Source organism: Bicyclus anynana, chromosome 26, assembly GCF_947172395.1.
Source record: "Bicyclus anynana chromosome 26, ilBicAnyn1.1, whole genome shotgun sequence".
Lineage (NCBI taxonomy): Eukaryota > Metazoa > Arthropoda > Insecta > Lepidoptera > Nymphalidae > Bicyclus > Bicyclus anynana.
The window spans coordinates 2145226-2171406 of NC_069108.1; the positions used below are offsets into that span (position 1 = coordinate 2145226).

A 26181-nucleotide genomic window follows, 5' to 3' on the forward strand; every position below is an offset into this window, starting at 1 on the left:
CGCATGCCTAGGGCCCACCGAGGGTTGCGCATCGGGCCGTATACAATGCAGCGCCTCGCACCTGCCGTCGCCTCTACAGAGTTGCCCTGGGTGCATTTTGATCCGCTTCTCGCGCCGAACGTCGGCCGCCCTCTCCCGTTTAATCTGATCTTGGCACAGCTTGATGCTGTTGATGCTTTATATTGCACTTAAATTAAAAAACAAATGTAATTTCTCACAGTGCCAAAAGCACTGAGATATTAAAAAATACATTTGTGAAGTGATTTGAAGATTGGAAAAAGCGTTGGCACTAGTACAATGTATCTGAGGGGATATAATTTAATTACTTTTAGGCGAGAATGAAAATAAAGAAATATTTTTTCATGAAAAAATAAAATCACCTTACTTAATGAACAGGGTGGTATGTATAGAGGAACGACCAGCACCAAAAACGATAAAATGGAAGAAAGTGTCAAAAAAAATAATAATAATTCCGCATTTTTATCTCCTTTTTTGACAGTGTTTGCACGCAAACGCTATCTGCCGCAACTTATTGATTGCCACACCATGTAATAAGAAATTACGTCGAGATGTAGTCTCGAGTAGTGTAGATTTGTAGATGATGGTCAAGCGTCCGCCTCTCCTATGGATATGTGAAGACCGCCACCCTCCAACAGAGCCTACAGTAGCCTCTACCCCTCACCGTTAAGCAGGGGAGAAGATGACGGGAGAGCGTTCCACAACACCGACCGAGCAACCTCGATCGGGCCTAGAACCGGCTGAAACGGCTGCTCAACCTGACCGTGAGCCTACAGCCAATTTACATTTTTAATTAATTTTCGGTAAAGAATATAACCCCAAAGTTATGGGAAATAACCAGCCAAGTTTGAAACGCAAATCTGCACACGATTTCGATCCTCCGTCCAGTGTTTCGGATTGCAACTTTAAAAGGCAGCCAAGTTTGAAACGCAAATCTACTCACAAGTGGAAAACTTCAATAATTCGTTGTTCAGTTTACGCGCCGTAATTGAGGAAAAGGGTCTACTGTGTTGTATCGAAAAGTCGGAGTATGAAATAAAAGATGACAGAAAAATGACGCAACAAAAAAAGCACTATTATATCGTCTCCCATTTGGGAATAATTATGGGAATAATAATTATTATACTCAACAAGCAAGTTAGGGCTTGTACACAAAACTGCGATGCGACGTCGCATCGCAAAAATCTGCGAGCTCCCTCTACGCATCGCAAGAACTTGCGAATTGATTCGCATCGCGCATTCCTGCGATGTTGCGTCACACTTGTTGACGCCATTTTTAGTTCGCTCTGGGACAGCGTGTGGGCAAGACGTGTACTTTAAAAATGACAGAATACGACGTTGATTTTTTAATATCACTGATCGAGGAGCGCCCTGTTCTTTGGGATACTAGTAATGAAGATTATAAAAACAAATTCATTAAACAAGATGCTTGGAAGGACGTGTGTAAAAGTTTATTTCCAAATTTCGAGGAAAAAGAAAACAATGAAAAAACTAAACTTGGTAAGTACACAAATACATTTATTAAGTAAAACTTCTTTTTACTTTTTACTAAAACTACCTACAAATCAAACATTCTATTCATATAAGCACAAAAAATATTCTTTAAATTGTTTACAAATGTTTAGGCGTCGACAGCGAGCTACTTTAATGTTTTACGATGTGATCCTTTTGTACCTGTTGTATTGACTTATTACCTAGAACGCGAGCAACAATGCAAGCCGCATTGTATATTCTTAAATTAGTTTTAGTTGCCAGCTTAATGCTCCAACTTCACTAGTAAAGTAATCCGAATATTCGTTTCTAATTATATTTACACTTACCACCTGACTACCTACATTCAACCCTTGTTGAAGTGGTTGTAGTTCGGAATTATCTATGATCATTTCAATAGGGGTGTCTAATTCATCACGGTTAATTACAAAGTTATGTAGTATGCAACAAGCCTTAACAATATCTATTGCAAAATCATATGAAACGTTAATGGGCCGGTGAAATATTCGCCACTTATTGGCCAGTATGCCGAAAGTACACTCGACATATCTTCTTGCCCTACTCAAACGGTAGTTGAATACTCTTTGTTTAACAGACAAATGCTTGCCAGAATAAGGACGCATGACATTATTCGAAATAGAAAAAGCTTCGTCTCCGACAAAAACAAAAGGAACCGGTTCTTGAAAGCCCGGTAACGGCCTTGATGTTGGTGTAGGCAAATCACCTCTCATCAGTAAGTCGTACAGTTTCGTGTTGTGGAAAATAGTGGAGTCACTTTCCTTTCCATATGCGCCTATGTCCACATAGATGAATCTGTATTTCGAGTCCACAATAGCCAACAAAACTATTGAATTGTAGCCCTTGTAATTAAAAAAAAGTGATCCACTTTTTGGGGGACTACGAACACGAATATGTTTCCCATCAACGGCTCCAATACAGTTAGGGAAGTTGGCTTTCTTGTTAAAGTCCGCAGCTATTTCTTCAAACAGCTGTTGTGTTATTTTTGGTATGTTTGCATTTAAACAAAATTTCCATATTGCATTACAAACTACTCGTATTATCTTAGCAACTGTACTTATTCCTCGATAATAATCTAAATGTATATTTCTGATTTCATTTCCGGTCGCTAGGAATCTGTAACATAAATAGAAAAAAAAGTTAATTTATATAACATACTTGAAAAGTAAAGAACACTAACCTAAAACGACATAAACATACATAAATTATTTTAATTTATTTAATTGGTAGACAACGCTTCTAGCGTTAAGTTCGCCTATTCTGTACAATTGGTATTTGATGAATAATAAAGATTAATAAATAAATGAATAAATTAAATATTGTCTATTTTTTTTTTTCAGGAAATTCAGTAATACAAAGATGGAGGGGGATTAAGGATACCTTTAATAAATATGAAAAGAAACTCAAAGATGCAAGTAGGTCAGGGTCTGCATCCAAAAATATAAAAGAATACCATCTGTACAAACAATTACAATTTCTTAAGAAAAATTTGCAAAATGAGACCACTACTAGTATAAATGATTCAGAAAATGAGCAGGATAATCAAGAAGGTACATCTAAAACACGTTACCAAAGGCAGCCACCAAAACGAAAGATGGTTAATAATTTTGAAGATGATATTGTAAAGATTTTAAAGGAACCTGAGAATAGACACATATCTTTTTTTAAAGGTATTCTACCATCACTTGAAAGATTAGATGACAATAAAACTCTAATCTTTCAGAGCAGAGTTCTTCAAATTTTAACAGAATTGCATCAACCTCATGGCTACTACTATCCGAATAGCAACTACCAGGGTGGCTATCAAACTCAACATTTTGCGACATCTCAACAAACGCCACTGATACGTCCACAGTCATCTAACATACCAGATCAAATTGATTCACCCAGTAATGATTTTTCTAACTCAAGCATATTAAGCACACTTTCAACTGAAGAAGACTTTGATTTTTCGTAAATTTTATGAATTGTAATATTTTAAAAACTCTTTTCTCAATAAAAACTAATGTAAACAATTATTGTTTTACTTTACTTACCGGATAGTGAGGCCAATCATTTCCAGAGGCATAACAGGAATTCTCCCCTTGTACGATTGTTTCTGAAGATATGGTGATAATAAACTTAAAAGCTCTTCGAATGAAAATATGCTCATTCTAAAATACTCGAAAAATTTTTTTTCGTCGGTTTTCAAAGCTTTATATTTTAGAAGAAAATAGTTTCCAACGGGATTCATAATAGTAATAAATGGATGAACCCAAAATCTTCTTTGTTTCTTTTTCCTGTATCTCCTAAGCAATAATAAAAGTGCACACTTCTTTTTACGATCCATGTCACGACCTGTTTTCAATTTAAAATACGTTTAGTACGGTTAACGGTCGTCGAAGAAATGGTCGCCCTGAGAGACGCCTTGCCGCACGAAATCGCATCGCAGCAATTCGTGTCGTAATTTTTTGCGTTGCGAATTCGCATCGCGTCGCATCGCAGTTTTGTGTACAAGCCCTAAGACGACACTATACGTTCCCGACCACGACGGGGACATCGGTACTCTGCCCGTGTCCCTAGTTGTCAAAATCCCGCTTATGATGTCAAGTAATTTTTGTGACTCATCCATTTTTGTGAGCATGGTCCATAAAAAGAACAAACAGTAAACCTCCTGGAGTGCTTATAGTCCTGGGAATACCCCAGGAGCAAATAAAAACAATCCTGACACACGAAAAGGATTGCATATATGACCGGATCCATCTACCTCAGGTTCTTCAGAAATGCAGAACTGAGTGAGGTACCACCAAGGTGGGATCCTCCCTCCGCTCCAAAAATGGCTACGGAAACAACTGAAACGAATGTTACTGACGTAAAGATACAGAACCGCCAGCAAAAACCATATCAGGGAAAACTGAACCCAATCTTACAGCACCTGTACCAAGTGCACCACCCCCCTCGTATGAAACACCATGGGAAGGATGTCGAGAGTCCGAGGAAGTGTACTCTGTCGACTCAGACTATCAGACCATCTAAACAACCTTTTACAAGAGTCAAAACTGAATTCGCTTTCAATAATATACAAGTGCTGCAGGCCAACCTCTAGTAGAAACACCTGGCTGTAGCTGCTCTATGGCGACAGCTGGAGGTCAACGCTGACACCATAGCCCTGATCCAAAAGCCGTAGATCCGGAATAACACGGTATGCGGACTCAGCTATTGCAGCGCCGATCACCGCGCGTGCCGGGGGCCCGCCGAGCCTATAGTGATTGATAATGTTATTTTGTGTATTTTGCCATCCTTGACGTAAAGTGTAGAACCTAGTAGAGACATACCACGATGTTTAAGTCAGTGAGATTTAATATTCTCCGATATATATAATTAACTTGTTCTTATGTTAATAAACATAGTTATGAAATGATCGAATGCCATGCCATTCTCTACCCTTATTTCTAATTTGTTTGTTGGTGCACAGTGCTCGTCTACTAGTATATCGACATAATAGATTAAATATATCTGTAATATAATTGCAGAACTAAGACAACAATTTTTCTGTCGGATGTTTACAAATTGTGTATAAAACAATTTTTTTTTTAGTTATTGACAGAGTGTTTCTCACATAACTTAGTTGTAGTTGCAAATGTTCGTGACATGGATGGCGTAAACATGAGGGCGTTAAATGCCTTAGGATCCACGGTTGATAGACCTTATTTCATTTATAAATGTTCGTGACATGGATGGCGTAAACATGAGGGCGTTAAATGCCTTAGGATCCACGGTTGATAGACCTTATTTCATTTATAAATGTTCGTGACATGGATGGCGTAAACATGAGGGCGTTAAATGCCTTAGGATCCACGGTTGATAGACCTTATTTCATTTATAAATGTTCATGACATGGATGGCGTAAACATGAGGGCGTTAAATGCCTTAGGATCCACGGTTGATAGACCTTATTTCATTTATAAATGTTCGTGACATGGATGGCGTAAACATGAGGGCGTTAAATGCCTTAGGATCCACGGTTGATAGACCTTATTTCATTTATAAATGTTCATGACATGGATGGCGTAAACATGAGGGCGTTAAATGCCTTAGGATCCACGGTTGATAGACCTTATTTCATTTATAAATGTTCGTGACATGGATGGCGTAAACATGAGGGCGTTAAATGCCTTAGGATCCACGGTTGATAGACCTTATTTCATTTATAAATGTTCATGACATGGATGGCGTAAACATGAGGGCGTTAAATGCCTTAGGATCCACGGTTGATAGACCTTATTTCATTTATAAATGTTCGTGACATGGATGGCGTAAACATGAGGGCGTTAAATGCATTAGTATTCAAGGTTGATAGACCTTTTTTTCATTTATAATGACAATGAAATTGTAACTATAATGGATCCTCCGCATCTTTTAAAATGTTTTAGGAATTATTTTCTCAAACACAACATTAAGTATCCAGGTAATTTTGCAAAGAGTATCAGGTACTTATATTTTTTTTAGAAATGCATTAATTACTTTATACTGGAAAAGATTGAAGAAGCCTTTTGCAACTCTGACTAATTTATTTCTTTACTTGCACATAGAAAATGGGAGCACATTAACGAGTTTTTTCACCATGACAATAACAATCCGAATTTTGTGTTTGCACCAGCACTCACAGATTAACACATGAAACCAAATGGAAAACAAAAAATTAAAGTGAAATTAGAAGCGCAAGTTTTAAGCCATTCAGCACGCAGCTGGGATTTATGCAAAAGTAGCCAGAAGTAAGTCATCATCATAAGCCTATTTCAATCCACTACAGGGGCAGGCCTCCCTCCTATAGAGAGGGTATATAGAGGTTAGGCTAGGCCACTATCAGATGTTATTGATAACGATCGAAGGAAACTGTTTCAAAATATTAATTTTATTGGGGTTCACTGCACTTCTTCTGTTAATGGTTAGATCCGAACGACAAGGACTGTGGAAAGGTTTTTGCATAACTTGCAAAAACTCAATATTAATGCGTTAGCTAGCCGACGACTGAATAAAGATCCTCTAAAAATTTGGTTGCATAAGCGGTCACCGCGGGTCTAATCCCAATCCAAATGTACCGCAATTTATTGCAGGGTTAAAAACTAGTATTGTTAATAATTTTAAAATTATATACCATTGTGTCACGCAGAATCTGTCGATGATAACACCATTGTGTCAGACGCAGAATCTGACGATGATAACACCATTGTGTCAGACGCAGAATCTGACGATGATAACATCATTATGTCAGACACAGAATCTGACGATGATAACAATGGTGTCAGACACAGAATCTGACGATGATAACAATTGTGTCAGACACAGAATCTGACGATGATAACATCATTATGTCAGACACAGAATCTGACGATGATAATACCATTGTGTCAGACGCAGAATTAGACGAAATGCAAACATGCTCATATGTGTGTGGGTTTATTTACATAAAAAGTAAAAACAATACATGGAGTTTTGTAAAAATATTATATAATGATATCTAAAAATGTTGAACTCTTGTGTTTATCAAGGACAAAGCACTTCCGCCCTTACTCTGGCGCCTGGGTAGAATTACTCAGCTACACCCAGGCAACGACGGTGTCGTCAGGGTCGTCGAAGTGAAGACGCAAACCGGAACAATACGTAGGGCATTTAACAATATTTGCCCACTTCCACAGTTTTGAAGTCTGCACACTTCAACTCGGGGACCATGATCATCGTCCATCTATACAATGTACTCGTACGCACGGAAGGAGACGCGCGGGGAGCCGGAGGACGGCGCACAGCAGCGAAGGCGCGCCCCCGAACACATTCACTCTGAATTCGGATTCCACTAACCGATGCACCTATGTACTGAGTTTAAATTATATGTATATTCCTTTCTATACAGTCTTATCATTTTATATAATATACAACGTCCCAGTACCAACACACACAATATTCGATACCTTCAAAGAATATAATGACCATAAAAAAGTTTAAATTACATAAACATTGTATTTGTTCAATGTGTAGAGACATCTGCCACTATTATAAATGAATATCTATTAAAAAATTCACATACTTCAGAGTTAAAAAAGTGTATTAAAATAAAATTAAATGAGATGATAGCATTTAATTGCTTGGATGGATGTCAGACACAAAAAACAGAAAATATTGACGACATTATTAATTTCGTTTCAACCAATATGCATTAAAAGATTCTGCACATTAAAAAAAAAAAAAAATACCGACCGAATTGAGAACTTCCTCCTTTTTGAAGTCGGTTAACAAGGATCCACTTGTTTTGAATCGCCGTGTGAACTGTGACCACATACGCCGCGCCTTTAAGTGTAACTCTAACACTAATCGGAATAATAAGTAACTGTAGATATTTGGAATGCCCTTCCGGCGTTTGTTTCATGACACTTATAATTTGAACACCTTCAAAGCAAGAGTGAATAGGCATCTAAAGGTAAGCGCGCTCCAACTTTTTGCATTTATGCTTACCATCAGGCTTAATTGTAGCGGATCAAGCGCTAGCCTATAATGCATAAAAAAAACACAAATGTTGGCAAAATTACACAAGATCCGTAATTATCAGGCTTTATTGCACCTTACTACCGTATCAAAAGAAAGAGAGAAAGACAAAACGGTACCAGACCACGACCAAATAATTTTTTAGTCACTTACTACGTGATTCTACAGCATGTTGTACCTGTATGTACGAATTTTCGTTGGTGTTTACTCCTTAAGAATCGATTTTACATAAATAAGTAAAAGAAAATTCATGTTTTGGCTAATATGCTCAACAGCAGCTTCCAAGAAGTATTAACGCCCGGTAAATTCGTTGTTATAGATGAATTAATGATACCAGGCAGGCTGGAATTCAAACAATGGGACAGGGACGCCCAGGTCGCGGGCAAGAACCGAACGGGGGACTTTCACGGACAAAGCGGGACTGGGCGGCACAGCCGACATCCGCTGGCTGCCCACCCGCGGAGACTGTCGCTCCACGTCCGGGGACAAGCCCCTGTCAGGTACTACAGGTGCGTCTCAGCCAGGACCTGCCAAAGGCAAGTCTGATACCCGGAATCAACACACATCTAGACCAAACATCCCCGCCCAAGTCGGCCACACACCCCCGCCTGCCAAAGTGCCAATCCAGCGGGCGGAGTAGTGGTGAGGCTGTCGGCAAGGGCCCTGAAAGGCGTCGTCGTCGACGAGCTAGCCCGGCCAAAAACGGGACAGGCTTGACGACACGATCTCGCCGCGATGACAAATGCGAGTGTGGCGCAAGCACACTTTAGCGCAGCGATCACCCTGGAACCAAAAACTGACTTTACAGCACAAGAGGCGGCAGGTATCCAAAACCAAATCTCGAAAGAGATAATTGAGACATGCTTTCAAGACCCTATAACGAATTTGCCTCTTACACACGCCCCAGTTTTTACAGGAAAAGCCCTCCTAAGTGAAGGCCTGCTAAAACTGTGGTGTAAGGATATGAGCCAGCCCTCCAGTGGTTACATTCAGTCGCTCAACGGCTAAAGTCACCACGGAAGAAACATGCTATAGTTGTACGAAGACGGTGTGACATCCCAAGCCGGATTAACGACGACACTATACGTTCCCTACTACGACGGGGACAACGGTTCTCTCTCCTTAGTCGTCAAAATGTCAAGTATTTTTGTGACTCATGCATTTCTGTGAGCATGGTCCATAAAAAGGACAAACAGTAAACCTCCTGGAGTGTTCCTAGTCCTGGGAATACCCCAGGAGCAAATCAAAACAATCCTGACGAAAAGGATTGCATATATGACCGGATCCATCTACCTCAGGTTCAAAGTTGAACAAAGAAAGTTGAAAAAAAAGCGAAGCAAAATGGCTTCTTGCAATTCATTCTCGATTCAAATTAATAACTGTGTGTGGAAACTATACCTAAACCACCAAACGAAGAAAAAAAGAAAATTGCAGAACCGTCCACGTCCAGTGTTCTGAAAAGTAACATTACAAGGAATTCTTTTCGTAAAAAGACCAAAGCGACAATAAATACTGCCGATGAAGTGGTTAAATCTCATGAAGGTACGTGGTGTTTAATTTATCTGACCTATAATTTAGAATCATTATTTGCCTTTAGAAGGAAAGCCGACCTTTATTATAATTGACTGACATATATGAATAAATGAGAACTTATTCTTAAGTGTGCTCCTAATACTTACTTACACTATTTTCCAATGCAATCATAACTGATTTACATTTTTAATTGCAGATACTATACCAAACAAAGAAAAAGAGAAGGTTGCAGAACCGTCCAGTGTTTCGGATTGTAACTTTACAAGGCAGCCAAGTTTGAAACGCAAATCGGCACACGATGGCGTTCCTTCGTCCAGCGTTTCGGATTGCAACTTTACAAGGCAGCCAAGTTTGAAACGCAAATCTGCACACGATGGCGTTCTTTCTTCCAGTGTTTCGGATTGCAACTTTACAAGGCAGCCAAGTTTGAAACGCAAATCTGCACACGATGGCGTTCCTTCTTCCAGTGTTTCGGATTGCAACTTTACAAGGCAGCCAAGTTTGAAACGCAAATCTGCACACGATTTCGATCCTCCGTCCAGTGTTTCGGATTGCAACTTTACAAGGCAGCCAAGTTTGAAACGCAAATCTGCACACGATTTCGATCCTCCGTCCAGTGTTTCGGATTGCAACTTTACAAGGCAGCCAAGTTTGAAACGCAAATCTGCACACGATTTCGATCCTCCGTCCAGTGTTTCGGATTGCAACTTTACAAGGCAGCCAAGTTTGAAACGCAAATCTGCACACGATTTCGATCCTCCGTCCAGTGTTTCGGATTGCAACTTTACAAGGCAGCCAAGTTTGAAACGCAAATCTGCACACGATTTCGATCCTCCGTCCAGTGTTTCGGATTGCAGCTTTACAAGGCAGCCAAGTTTGAAACGCAAATCTACTCACAAGTGGAAAACTTCAATAATTCGTTGTTCAGTTTACGCGCCGTAATTGAGGAAAAGGGTCTACTGTGTTGTATCGAAAAGTCGGAGTATGAAATAAAAGATGACAGAAAAATGACGCAACAAAAAAAGCACTATTATATCGTCTCCGATTTGGGAATAATAATTATTATACTCAACAAGCAAGTTAATGATACAATTTTTTGCGTCACAATGAACCAGAACCAAAAAATAGAAATTTAATTGTTCAAAAAATCAAACAAGGAAACGAAGCGGCCGTGCGCCTCTTAGGAAACCAATTGTAGCTTTAAAGAAGTCAAGGAAAAATGACGAGCAGAACACAATGGCAGAATTTTTATTAAAGTTAAGCTTTCAGTATTAGCCAACTACAGACATTTCTTTACGAAGCTGAAGTACGCGGTATGCAAGTTACTAAGCGGATCATTACATTCAGGTGTTAGCGTGTGGTCGAATCCCATTTATCACGTCCATGCCATTACAGTTGCGTACGAAATTTTCAACCTCAGAGCATGCGTCCAACACTTTTGTTTACAATTGTACCTGCATAGACAACTATCATGCTTGTTGCTTGGTTCAACTTACTTGCTGGGGTCTATATATACCTGTAACCAAGACTAAGTAAATGTATTTTATCTAATATTTGGGATCTTATATATGTAATATTTATTTATGACCACCTCTGATTTTTTTCATGACTATGTTATTTACATTTTCACTGCTACTACAAGAACAGATTGAGTACTTGTATGTGAAAAAAATTAACATTTTGTTATTCTTGACAAGTGTTGATGCAAGCAGTAAGGCATCGTATGTTCATGTTGTACGACCAATTTTACTTGATCTACCACATACGGTCTTGTTTATTCATAATATTAATAACACCATAATTGGCTTCATTGGGAGCATGTCCAGCCAAACAAGTACGGGCAGGTGCAGTTTTGGAGCACTATCCCATAGCAGCTGCTAAAAAGATTATTTCATATTTTTTATACAATATATTATATAATGATGCATTTTTATTTCATTGTACATGGTTCGTACATAGAAAAGAAAGACAAATACGAGAAAATGGTCCCAAGAAAACATGATAACATGAGCTTATAACGAAGAGTCTGTTTCTCTTTCCAAAGGCGTCTTTAAAACACGTAGTAAGCAGTTATTTTTTAGTAGACCGTTCACTGCACTTAGTAAATCACACCCAAGGCGTAAATTCGTTCGTAATATGCTTTGCTGTATTTGCGGAACGTCAAAAATTTAAACACAATTTTAAGAGAAAAATAAGAATGACTCTTCAGGACTGGTTTCGTTGCTTTATAAAAATAAATAAAAAACAAAAAATAATAACCTTGCAGAACAAAATGATCCAATTAAAAATGCTGCTCAAGACAAAATTCTAAGGCTGTAAATGCCTGTAAAAGATGGCTGCAGTAGTCTAAGAACGCTGTAACCAATATATGTTTAATGTTTTTCTGCTGTCATTGTTGGCATTTCCAATACATAAATAAATTAAATAAATAAACATTGGACGCCGACCACCGTTGATGCAAGATCGTTTCCTCGTCGCTCCGTTCTAAAAAAATCAATAAAATTTGTTTAAGTGGTCTGATCTACATAAGAAAGGCGTCAAAATGTGCGCCTTGTGATCAGTGATCAGCGAAATAGTGCAAGAAATCCTAGGATATCCTCTCTCTTGAGTTATTCCCATTTATTCGGTATATCTAAAAGAATATGCGGAACGTCAAAAAATAGCCGTCGTGGCGCAAGCCCGCAAGCCAGTCCATGCGGGACGGCGTGGTTCTCGAACACCGGCAGCACGTGCCCAGCCTGCCACCAAGCCCGCAAGCCAGTCCATGCGGGACGGCGTGGTACTCGAAAACAGGCAGCACGTACCCAGCCTGCCACCAAGCCCGCAAGCCTAATTGCAGATACTATACCAAACAAAGAAAAAGAGAAAATTGCAGAACCGTCCAGTGTTTCGGATTCTAACTTTACAAGGCAGCCAAGTTTGAAACGCAAATCTGCACACTTTGCCGTTCCTCTGTCTAGTGTTTCGGATTGTAACTTTACTAGGCAGCCAAGTTTGAAACGCAAATCGGCACACGATGGCGTTCCTTCGTCCAGCGTTTCGGATTGCAACTTTACAAGGCAGCCAAGTTTGAAACGCAAATCTGCACACGATGGCGTTCCTTCTTCCAGTGTTTCGGATTGCAACTTTACAAGGCAGCCAAGTTTGAAACGCAAATCTGCACACTTTGCCGTTCCTCCGTCCAGTGTTTCGGATTGTAACTTTACAAGGCAGCCAAGTTTGAAACGCAAATCTGCACACGATGGCGTTCCTTCTTCCAGTGTTTCGGATTGCAACTTTACAAGGCAGCCAAGTTTGAAACGCAAATCTGCACACTTTGCCGTTCCTCCGTCCAGTGTTTCGGATTGTAACTTTACAAGGCAGCCAAGTTTGAAACGCAAATCGGCACACGATGGCGTTCCTTCTTCCAGTGTTTCGGATTGTAACTTTACAAGGCAGCCAAGTTTGAAACGCAAATCTGCACACGATTTCGATCCTCCGTCCAGTGTTTCGGATTGCAACTTTACAAGGCAGCCAAGTTTGAAACGCAAATCTATTCACAAGTGGAAAACTTCAATAATTCGTTGTTCAGTTTACGCGCCGTAATTGAGGAAAAGGGTCTACTGTGTTGTATCGAAAAGTCGGAGTATGAAATAAAAGATGACAGAAAAATGACGCAACAAAAAAAGCACTATTATATCGTCTCCCATTTGGGAATAATTATGGGAATAATAATTATTATACTTAACAAGCAAGTTAATGATACAATTTTTTGCGTCACAATGAACCAGAACCAAAAAATAGAAATTTAATTGTTCAGAAAATCAAACAAGGAAACGAAGCGGTCGTGCGCCTCTTAGGAAACCAATTGCAGCTTTAAAGAAGTCAAGAAAAATGAAGAGCAGAACACAATGGCAGAATTTTTGTTGAAGGTAAGCTTTCAGTATTAGCCAACTACAGACATTTCTTTACGAAGCTGCAGTACGCGGTATGCAAGTTACTAAGCGGATCATTACATTCAGATGTTAGCGTGTGGTCGAATCCCATTTATCACGTCCATGCCATTACAGTTGCGTACGAAATTTTCAACCTCAGAGCATGCGTCTAACACTTTTGTTTACAATTGTACCTGCATAGACAACTATCATGCTTGGTTCAACTTACTTGCTGGGGTCTATATATACCTGTAACCAAGAATAAGTAAATGTATTTTATCTAATATTTGGGATCTTATATCTATAATATAAAAATGAATCGCAAAATGCGTTAGTAAGCGCATAACTCATAAACGCCTGGACCAATTTGGTAAATTTTTTTTTTAATTGTTCGTTGAAGTTCTAGGATGGTTTACAGCGAGAAAAATTCGAATAATTGCCGAAAAAACCATAAAAAAGCCGTGCGCCTTGTGATCAGTGATCAGCGAAATAGTGCAAGAAATCCCAGGATATCCTCTCTCTTGAGTTATTCCCATTTATTCGGTGTAGCTAAAAGAATATTTGCGGAACATCAAAAAATAGCCGTCGTGGCGCCGCACATGCGGGACGGCGTGGTACTCGAAACCCGGCAGCACGTGCCCAGCCTGCCACCAAGCCCGCAAGCCAGACCATGCGGGACGGCGTGGTACTCGAGCACCGGCTGCACGTGCCCAGCCTGCCACCAAGCCCGCAAGCCAGACCATGCGGGACGGCGTGGTACTCGAAACCCGGCAGAACGTGCCCAGCCTGCCACCAAGCCCGCAAGCCAGACCATGCGGGACGGCGTGGTACTCGAGCACCGGCTGCATGTGCCCAGCCTGCCACTAAGCCCGCAAGCCAGTCCATGCGGGACGGCGTGGTACTCGAGCACCGGCAGCACGTGCCCAGCCTGCCACCAAGCCCGCAAGCCAGTCCATGCGGGACGGCGTGGTACTCGAAACCCGGCAGAACGTGCCCAGCCTGCCACCAAGCCCGCAAGCCAGTCCATGCGGGACGGCGTGGTTTTCGAGCACCGGCAGCACGTGCCCAGCCTGCTACCAAGCCCGCAAGCCAGCCTGCCGCCCGCTCCTCCCCGACGTATTTAACTCCTCTCTATCATACTCAGCAGCGCTCGGCCGCGCATGGCTGGGGCCCACTGAGCGCCGCGCCTACCGGGGCCCACCGAGCGTGGCGCAAGCCGGGGGCCCGTTCAGGGCCACACATGCCGGGGGCCCCCCGATCGCCGCGCCTACCGGGGCTCACCGAGCGTGGCGCAAGCCGTGGGCCCGTCCAGCGCCGCGCATGCCTAGGGCCCACCGAGGGTTGCGCATCGGGCCGTATACAATGCAGCGCCTCGCACCTGCCGTCGCCTCTACAGAGTTGCCCTGGGTGCATTTAGATCCGCTTCTCGCGCCGAACGTCGGCCGCCCTCTCCCGTTTAATCTGATCTTGGCACAGCTTGATGCTGTTGATGCTTTATATTGCACTTAAATTAAAAAACAAATGTAATTTCTCACAGTGCCAAAAGCACTGAGATATTAAAAAATACATTTGTGAAGTGATTTGAAGATTGGAAAAAGCGTTGACAAATGTATCTGAGGGGATATAATTTAATTACTTTTAGGCGAGAATGAAAATAAAGAAATATTTTTTCATGAAAAAATAAAATCACCTTACTTAATGAACAGGGTGGTATGTATAGAGGAACGACCAGCACCAAAAACGATAAAATGGAAGAAAGTGTCAAAAAAAATAATAATAATTCCGCATTTTTATCTCCTTTTTTGACACAGTGTTTGCACGCAAACGCTATCTGCCGCAACTTATTGATTGCCACACCATGTAATAAGAAATTACGTCGAGATGTAGTCTCGAGTAGTGTAGATTTGTAGATGATGGTCAAGCGTCCGCCTCTCCTATGGATATGTGAAGACCGCCACCCTCCAACAGAGCCTACAGTAGCCTCTACCCCTCACCGTTAAGCAGGGGAGAAGATGACGGGAGAGCGTTCCACAACACCGACCGAGCAACCTCGATCGGGCCTAGAACCGGCTGAAACGGCTGCTCAACCTGACCGTGAGCCTACAGCCAATTTACATTTTTAATTAATTTTCGGTAAAGAATATAACCCCAAAGTTATGGTAAATAACCACCCTGTAAATACAATTATTGATAACATAAAATGTTTAAATCAATTGTGATAACTATTCTGAAATCGAACATATGGTCCAGCATAATTTTGAAAACATCCACAGAAGTTTAAATACGACAAAATCCAACACGCCCGATAAATATTCAGATGAAATTAAATCCTTTGCTTCATCTTTGTAGAATTATTCCGTTAAAGCTTATTTATTTTTGAGGAATCGTATCCCTTAACCTAACCCTGAAACTCTGCGAAGGATTTTAGCGACGTATACTTGCAACGTGGGTTTTATGTCAGAAGTGATGGAATTCTTGAAGGTTAAGGTTGTTACCTTTGAAATGAACGTCGGTTTAATTTTTGATGCAATGACCATAAAAGCTGGCATTGGCAAATAATATGATATTAGGGTGGCGTTGATTTAGGTGGAATATTGACAAGCGATTCTGAAACAATGGCAATAGAAGCATTCGTGCTTCATATAGATAGCAGAATACAATAAAAGAAACAATTGTCTGCCCTCTTGTTAATTTTTTTTATAGATAAGATTTTTGCGCACGTACAAGCTCAGCTCGTCCTGACAGCGATTCTCAGACACTATCACTCAAAACTAACTCTTAATGTATTTAATACAGTTTTTTTGCTACCCTAGAAATGTCACAAACGGTGAAGTATTTAAGAGTGATTACTGTTAGTCACCTATATTTTCAACCACACATAAAGCAATAACAGAACGCGTAAGGAAAATAATAAATCCATAAAATGAGTATACACTGTTGTGTGAAACTGTTCTTACGTACTGTATCAATGCGTGGGGACAAATTATACACGAGCTCTCAACGAAGAGGTGTCTTTAAAACACGTAGTACGCAGTAAAAATTTTAGTCGATCTTTTACTGCACTTAACAAGTCGTGACTTCGGATTCACATCCAAGTAGGTTCGTAAATATGCATTTGTATTTGTGGGACGTCGAAAAATTAAACACAATTTTAAGAGAAAAATAGGAATGACTTGTCAGAACTGGTGTCATCGCTTTATATAAAGAAATAAAAAACAAAAAAGAAATAACCTTGCAGAACAAAATGATCCAATTAAAAATGCTGCTCAAGACATAAATGAAAGTTCCGCGCCGACCGCCGTCGAAACAACACCATTTCCGCGTCGCTCCGTACTAAAAAAATCGAGAAAATTGGTTCAAGTGGTCCAATTTACATAATAGCGGTGTCAAAATGTGTGCCTTGTGATCAGTGATCAGCGAAATAGTGCAAGAAATCCTAGTATATCCTCTCTCTTAGGTTTTTCCCATTTTTTCGGGAGATAACCTCTAAAAAAGGAGATCATTTTTCTGCGTGCGCTGCCCAAAAACGATTGGTAAGACACCACTTTCTATACAACGTTTTGGGCACCTTATCAAGACTATCGACATATTAATTTTCTGAACGAAACTTGGGTTGGGTTTTTTAAATGGTGCAAAGTTACTTTTTAAAGATAGTGGTTTTTCAAGCTGATTATCACGGACTGATGAACAGTATTAATTATGAGAAATGGGCCACTGATATGTTGATCCCTCGTCCCCAAAACAGCGTCGTCGTGCTGGACAATGCACAATACCACAGCGTACAAGAAAACAGAGTCCCAACTAACTCCAGCATCAAAGCGGTAACGTTGGAATGGTGAACCAGAAACTATGTGGAAGCTTCACTTACAATGAGAAAAGATCAGTGCTTTAGTGACCAGAGGATTGCTACTAACCATTGCTCTGCCTTTGTCCGTAAAGGAGTAACCTCAATCTCCTTAAAAACTCATGCCCAAATTATGCGAACGATACAGAGCTGAAAATTGGCCATAAACTAGGACAGTTAAGGAGAACTCACACGGCCAACTAAAAAAAAAATCTATATTTGGCTAATCAGTTAAATTAGTTGTAACAGGTGGGCTATATTCGTATTCCTTTCACATAAATTTTATTCATTTACGTCTAACTGAATAGCGACAGTTTTAATAAGGGTTTGTCACTAATTTGACACATAATAATCAATTCAAATATTGTTTTTATGGCTTGCTGTTGCACAAACTGGGTATAATTTACTTCGCCAATGTCACGTGGTAAGGAAGACACTTTTAGAGGTTTATCGGTGTAAGCTGGGAATCAAGTATTGATTAATACCCAGCTTAATTTTGACACTGTAAATAGCGGATTCTTTTTGTTAGTTAGTTAGTACAATAATATGATTTAATATTCCAGTCGACATACATGCAATATAAGAAACAGTTAACATTTGCAGTGAATATGCTTACTTAAAAGCTGTTCATTTTAGAATTGATAAAGCAGTAGAAATTTCCATTTCATAGTTTGAGATATACAAGTTATTTACTATAAATATTCTTTCCTAATTTTAATATAATAATAATACACAAGCAAGGAATTGCATGGACGATTCTACAAGGCCCTTACTGGGCCGGACGTAGATCAAATAACATCTGTATCTTGGTTGCAATTCGGTGACCTCTTTGGGGAAACCGAAGGTTTGGTCTGTGCAATTATGGAAGTCATAAAGACGAGAAACTACCGGAAACACATTATGAAAGATGGCACTCTAGACATCTGTCGAGCGTGTCATCGTCCTGGGGATTCCCTTAGGCATATTGTGTCCGGGTGTTCTCACCTTGCTAACGGCGAATACTTGCACAGACAAAATCAAGTAGCCAAGATAATCCCTTGCTCTTCAATATTGCCTTATCGATTTTGAGATGCCTTACTATATATAGGTACGACCCAGCGTCAGTTTTTGAAAATAGCAGTGCATTGCTCTACTGGGACCGAACGATTATCACTGACAGGTATATTGTAGCCAATAGACCTGATATAGTGTTTGTTGATCGGTCAGTGCGTCGTGCAATAATTGTTGATATTACTGTTCCACATGACGATAATCTGGTTAAAGCTGAAAAGGAAAGGAAAAAGTATCAAAATACTTGGACCTTGCTCATGAGATTACCGCCATGTGGAATATTGAGTCAACTATTATTGTTCCGATAGTTGTTTCAGTCAATGGTCTTATAGCGAAAAGCTTCGACCAACACCTTAAGAAGCTTTCGCTTAACTGTTGGATCAAGATTCGAATACAAAAGGCAGTGATTCTTGAGACGACGCGTATTGTGAGGTTCCTCACTCTGTAGCCCTGAGCGCCGGTTGCTTGGGCACTCAAATGTCCCGCAGCGGGAGGGTTGATTTTTTTCTATAAATTTTTAATAGTGTTTTGTATTTTATATTTATATTGACATTGTTAAAATTTTTAAAAAAAGAACTAATAAATGAGAGATGAAAAATACAGTACACAAGAGTGTTTTTTGTGCATTTAGTGAAAGTTTCTTTATAGGCAACAACTTTGTGATAATATGTAAGGAGAGCCTAGAATAATTGCCTTTGTATAATTTATTATACTTTTTTTAGTTGTAGTTATTTAACAATCAAATATAAATTATAATATAAAATAACATTTAATAAATATTGACTTTAATTGTAGTTTTTTGTAAAGTGTAGTATTTGTAACTTATACCTGATGAAAAAGCTGTATATAACTTTAAGAGACAGCTTCGTTTTGGCACCAGCAGATTCTTGCTGCAATTTTACTACCACTAATACTACACATTTTCAAATTATCATTTTTTATTTATTGATTTATTGATACAATAAAATAAAAATCTGAAAATGCATAGTATTTGCTAATCTTCATTCTTACAACAACAACAACCAACACAACAGCCAATCACATGGCCAAGTGTAGAAACAGCCTAGAAGAAAGAAGAACTTGGTTCCGGTGATTATAGTCTAAAGGGGAATGCCCATCCCCGGCCCAGGCTATACTAGGCCCAGGCTAGAATTTTGACAATTCTACTTCAATAATTAAATCTTTTTAAAAAAAAGTTTGCTACAACATATTCAATTCATCTTTAATTTGTCCACAACAGGGACAAGCTAAGATCTTTGACTATACAGCCTGAGTATTTTGATATTTTTTTTTTAGAAACTTATGCGTGGACTGAGGACAAAGCCAAGTAAATGCTACTGCCTATGTCTGGGGAGATGTAATACCAAATATACTTCCTAAGATCCGAGACTCACTGTTACTGGCCAAAAAGTAACCACAATTGCTGAAGCAGTACCTTTAAAAAGGGAATGCTCATCCCAGGCCTAGGCCTAACCTTACTGCCCGTCAACTCATATCTAAAAAATCTTGATAATTCAACTTTAATAATGGATGACAGAGTATTACAATATTTTTTAAAGACTTATGATTGGTTTGTTTGTTAAGCCTGTTAGTAAATACAGCTTCAAATGTTACTTCACCGCTTTAGTACACCGGCAAACATTTTGCCCTAAAAGAGTGATAAAAAAATATTTTTCTTCAGGAATCATAATACTTTCATTAAGCCAATTATTCAAACAAGTCCTTACTTATACATATTATCATCTCCACATACTTGTCATATACAAGTATATGAAGTGCTTGTACCTGGGTTCCCTGGGCTGATGTTGCATGGGCCGGTGGGCAATCCACTTTAAGTATGAAACATCCAGATACCATCATTTTACTCAAACAAGGAACAAGTTTCACGAGGCAGACATAGAAACCAAGATAAAAACCAAAACTAAAAACAACAAAATTTTATGTTAGTTACCTGAATAATGACTATAATCACTATGCTCAAATCAAGCGATTATAATCAAAATTTCACTATGTATGAAACTGTACTTTTAAACTTTAATTTTTATAACAAATATTTGCCAGAGATACCACCATTTCTTTTATGAATATTTGCCATATCTTAATAAATATAACCAAAATTTCCCTGCAATTAGTCCAAAAAAGATTGTTAGAGCACAATAGTCCAGCAGGCAGGAATTGAACCACGACCTCTCGGTAGAGTCTGAACCTTTTACCTTCGAGATATTACAACTCTTATGACGCAGAAACCAAGGGCGAACAACCAACAATACGAGTTACGAAGGGCGAGGGAACACATACAAAAGCAATAACTCATTACTTGATCAGCAAATCACCACTCTTTAGAGTGTGAAACAAAACGAAGGCACGCCAACATGGACTCATTGTCATTTTACGACGATATGTTTTGCAAGAGGACGTAGAGATATTAAGTTCAATTGCTAGGCTTTTGATGTGCCAAAAATTTGCCATCTGAAGATAGAAGATACAACTGAAGATTATCATAAACCTCTTTTAGAAAGCTGCACAGATTAACAGATAAAGCTGTGTCTCGACATCTACTAAATACTAAATAACTATAATACCTATCACAAGTTACAATACATACATTTACACAAGAGTCAAGACAATAATTAATTCAAAATTTTAGACAGTAGACACGAGTGTCTACTGAATTAATAACCACACAATAATTCTTTAGTTTAAACTTTAACTTGCTTTGTTCCCTTCTTAGACAATTCTTTATTTCTTTAACCTTATTAACACAATATTACAAAAAAACAAAATTAATACAAATTACAAAATATCGCCGTTGTCTGAATTCCGTTTCCGATCCGACGTCTCGGTATTAGGCACAAACGGCTAAAAAGATATTAAGGTTCTGCATCTGCGGCTCTGCGCCTGTGCGCCACGCCATTTTATGATTATTGATTTTATTTAGTACACCACAGAGTACAGACCAAGGAACATATTTACAGACTACAGTACAGTCTACAGAGTACAGGCTTGGGCGAAAAAATTCGATATATCAAAATATCGATATTTTTTCCGAAAATAATCGATATATATCGGAGATTTTTTTTTCGTTTCGTTCGTTTCGTTTGTGGTCTGTCAGTGAAGACTGAAGGTCTTAGAAACCAGTGCCTAATAAATAAGTAGTAATTACTACGTACGTACTTTTCAAGGAAGGACAATAGGTGGTCTACAGAAATTAATGCTTGGTGCCCAAGATATAACAAGAGAAGAAGAGGAAGACCATTATGTAGATGGAGAGTTGACCTAGTAGAGCATATGGGCCCTACATGGCACCAAAAGACAAATCAAAAACTGTGGAAGAGTTTGGGGAAGGCCTTTGCCCGGAAATGGGATGGGTTATAAATAAAAAATGTATATTATATATATATATATATATAAATAACTATACATATATAATAATAGTAATAATAAATAAATAACCAGGCTATAATATATAAATAAATAAATAGTAAAACACGATAAAAATAGGGATAAATATTCAATAATAAAAGAAACAGTAGAAATAGAATCAGAATTACGGTTATCACATAATGACACATATACTAAAAAAGAAATTAAAGATGCAGTAACAAAAAAACAAAATGAAAAGTGGCGCAGTAAGCAATTGCTTGGGCAATTCCCTAAAAAAGTTTTGGACCAGGCAAATATAGATCCTCAACTCTCGTTTAGGTGGTTTAATAATAAAAAATTTGATAAAAAAAAATACAACCGACTTCAAAACCTAAAAACGTACCCACTAAACTAAAAAGCGAAAAATAACATCATAATATATTCTACCTGCTGATCAGTATGAAGGCGGCGCTTTTTTTTTAATCAAAATTTTTATTATTTTTCCATTTTTAGTGTAAAATTTCATCTCAAACGAATACATCAGACGCCTAATGACAGTCACAACCCATCTTGGTACAAAATTCTCAGCAATACAAATTAATCAAGCCCAAGCACAAGGTAGATACTGTAAACTGTTAAGGGGTTCCCTTAATTGACCTTAGTCTTCATCATCAGACCCCTAATAATAGGCACAACTCATCTAGGTAGAAAGTTCTCAGCAATACGAATTAATCAAGGCCAAACACAAGGTGGTTACTGAAAACTGTTAAGGAGTTCCCTTAGTTGTCCTTGGTCTTCATCACCAAACCCCTAAATGACAGTCACAACCTATCTATGTGGAAAGTTCTCATTAATACAAATTAATCAAGCCCAAACACAAGGTAACTGCTGTAAATCGCCGAGGAGTTCCCTCGTCTGTTTTATGGCTCCATCATCAGATCGATTTTAAACCTTCATGAAATTGTAGTGCTTAAAAGTATTAAATGGAAAAGTTTACGAACACACTAGACACCCATATAATTTTCGAAAGTTCCCCTCAATTTCTCCAGGATTCCATCGTCAGATCTTGACATGATGGCAATGGGACCAAATGGGGACTATACCGTTTCAAACAAAAAAAGAATTTTTGAAATCGGTCCACGCGTCTTTGAGTAATCGGTGTACATACATAAAAAAAAAAAAAATAACCTTGTGCAGTACGTATACTGGTGTTTAGCTAAGCAACACAAAATTGAGGTTTCTGACCTTTGTTGGAAAGAAACCTTAATTCAGCCACAAGTTAAAGAAAACGAATCTGCGAAAATCCTATGGGAAATGCCCGTTCATACTGATAACACCGTTACGCACAATAGGCCTGATTTGATTTATATTGACAAAACTAACAATACAACTTTTCTAATTGATATTACAGTACCATCTGATTACAACTTAGGAGCAAAAGAAATAGAAAAACTCAGTAAATACCATTTGTTAAAAACAGAAGTAAGTAGATTATGGGACACTAAAACGGTTGTTATCCCTATAGTAATAGGTGCAACAGGTGTTGTGGCTAAAAGTTTGGGAAAATACATAGATAAACTAGACGCCAACATTGATATAACTATTTTACAAAAACAAGCAGCAATTCATACCTCGACCATAATAAGCAAAGTTTTAGGAGACACAGTATTTGTTCACAACACACAAATTACACACCAAAACACACAAGAATCACAAAACAACACTATTACATTAAATTTAACAAATCACACATTAACCACAACAAATAGTCAAACACAAAACACAACACAAACTCAGCAAAGAATGAGGGGAAGGGGAAGGAATAGAGGAAGAAGGAGAAATAACTGAAGGGGAATGTTCTTTTTCCTGCGGGCCGCAGGACGGAATGTTTATTAAAACCGACTTTTGGGTCGTGAAAGAGAAAACTCTCACCATAAATAAATAAATAAAAAACTACGTACGTACTTTTGTCAGTGGTTATCAAGAGTATAATATATTCTTTGGTGCTTATTAAATAGGTAGTCTCCTCTTGGGTAAAAAATACCGATATATCGAAATATCTCTATTTTTTGAAAATATAATAATCGATACATTTGAAAAATATCGATTCGTTATATATCGATATATATTTTATCTGCTTGTTCATCCTTAGTAATTTTTTTTTTAAATTTTATCTTTGAATTTTGTATGAAACCACAGATTGTTTGTAACTTTGAAGTTTGAAATTGATTAATTGAACCATAGATACATTTTGTTTTTAAAAATGTTTATACCTGCGAGGAACAAAATTACTAGAATTCAGAGCTGCAGAGCCAATTTGTAAAAAAAACTAAAATATGTGTTGCCAGCTTCTGAAAAATTCCATGACTTGTGGGGAAATTAAACAAATCAATATTAAACAACTACTCAATAATTGTGGTCATTGTAATAAATTTAATTTTACATGTTTATCTATTTTACTAATAAATATAGAAATTTAAAATTCAAAATTCATTTAATTCAATTAGGCTTAGTTATATATAGTTATATTAATGATACTTTGGCTGTATATTACAAACGATTTGAACCACTTGACAGCAACCAGGTAAATAAACTTGATCGAACCCGCCCCCTTAATACTTACCAAATATGCCCCGCCCCCTAAATACCTACCAAAACCCAACTCTGGTCGGCAGATGCCGACCTACTAAAAACGTTACGACGACTTATTTATTGCGCGTATTTGGAAACTTTGATGTTCCATTTAATACGTAATTCTACAACCACGATGTGGCGTCATGAGTGTCCAATTTATGATAAAAAATCTGATGAAGACGTAATATTTTATGTATAAAATAAAGACTTTGAATCATATTACAGTCTATTTCTATTTTATTTTATTTTTAAATAAGTATGAATTTATATTTTTTACGGGGACAACTCAATAATTAAGGCGATTTTAGGGGTTTTTGACACAAACTTTAGGGATAAATATTTTGGAGAGTTGGTAACACTGGCTCTTCGGCCGGTTTCGATTTCGACTTCGCCAATCGCCATCGCCAATCGCCATTCGCCCATAGAGTACATTGAATATAGTTCGCCTCCGGCCTCTCGTCTCGCTTTCGGGTCGGGTTTTGACTTTTGTTTTGGGATTGGGAATGGGTCATGGAAAAATGGTGAAAAAAACTATGAAATTGGATAATTGTATTTTTTGATGATATTATTCATGCCAACAAAATAAGTATTAGTTATAATTACATGTATTTACGTTGTACCTTCATCATGGTTGAAAAAAGAAGGAAGAGGAATTCAATAATCTTCCAGAAGTTTCCGCGTCACTCCAATCCTATGCCTCCATGAAAAAGTAAGTTGATAGAGATTTAGTTTTAGTGTTAGTTAACTTAAACTTATACGTTGCCTTGTGTTGTTCTAAAACTGAATTGCCGGTGAACGTGTGAAATTTTTTATTGACCGGTGCTTCCAATGCAGGATAGCATTAAAACTGTGTCGTATCACTTTTAGTTCATATGATGGTGTTGATAACTTGGACCAGTGACTTAACGTCCCGTTCGAGTTATGGGGGCTTACATCAACTTCCATCTTGGAAAGTTATCAGTGTTATTCAGAAATGCTTCTATACTTAGTTGTGAATTTATCATTTTTTAATTATTTCATTGTGTTTTCTGCTTAAATAGTTTATAGTTATGATGGAGTTGGGCTTTTAATACTTAGCTTTGGATGAATAGGTTGTAGGTTCAACGTTCTGTATTTGTGCTAATTATTAGTGAAAATTGTCAGCGTAAAGTTGAAAAATTAATGGTGTTACACCCCATGCTTGCTTAATTACTTCCATTTACTATTATTATCTTTTTTATTACTTTCATTATCATCATTATCAACCCATATTTGGCTCACTGCTGAGCTTGACTCGCCTTTCAGTATGAGAGGGGTTAGGTCTATAGTCCACCATGCTCGCCCAATGCTGATTGGGAGACTTCACACACACAGAGAATTAAGAAAATATTTGGCAGGATTCTTCACAAAGTTTTTCCTTCACCATTTGAGACACGTGATATTTAATTTCTTAAAATGCATATAACTAAAAAGTTGGATGTGCATGCCCCGTACTGGATCCAAACCCACACCCTCCGGGATTGGAGGTAGAGGTTTTATCCACTGAGCTATCACAGCTTTTATTACTTCATATTTGTTATAATAAAAGCCTCAACAGTTCAGTTGTAAAGTCTTCACCGAGGGGTGGTTGTTCTTTCCCTGCCTATTGTCATACTCACTCCTAACAGTCTTTTCCAACTAATTGAAGTGGAATCTTAATATTGGTCATATAGTTATGGCAAATATTCTTTTTAAAGACAAAATTAATTGGCGGTACATTTTTGCCAGTAGGGTGGTAACTAGCCACAGCCCAAGCCTTCCACCAGCCAGATCTGGACA

At 38.4% G+C, this 26181-nt stretch overlaps 2 protein-coding genes across 2 annotated transcripts; one reads left to right on the top strand and one right to left on the bottom strand.

Moving 5' to 3' along the window:
* Positions 1 to 1161: 1161 nt before the first annotated feature.
* LOC112044051 (uncharacterized) lies at positions 1162 to 3542 on the top strand. The gene is made up of 2 exons (XM_024079811.1): positions 1162 to 1518; positions 2868 to 3542. The coding sequence occupies exons 1-2, from the start codon at positions 1341 to 1343 to the stop codon at positions 3482 to 3484; spliced, it is 795 nt and encodes a 264-aa protein (XP_023935579.1). The 5' UTR covers positions 1162 to 1340; the 3' UTR covers positions 3485 to 3542.
* On the bottom strand, positions 1515 to 4049 carry LOC112043965 (uncharacterized). The gene is made up of 2 exons (XM_024079700.2): positions 3564 to 4049; positions 1515 to 2643 (listed from the first exon to the last, which is right to left on the bottom strand). The coding sequence occupies exons 1-2, from the start codon at positions 3854 to 3856 to the stop codon at positions 1752 to 1754; spliced, it is 1185 nt and encodes a 394-aa protein (XP_023935468.2). The 5' UTR covers positions 3857 to 4049; the 3' UTR covers positions 1515 to 1751.
* Between the last annotated feature and the right edge of the window lie 22132 nt (positions 4050 to 26181).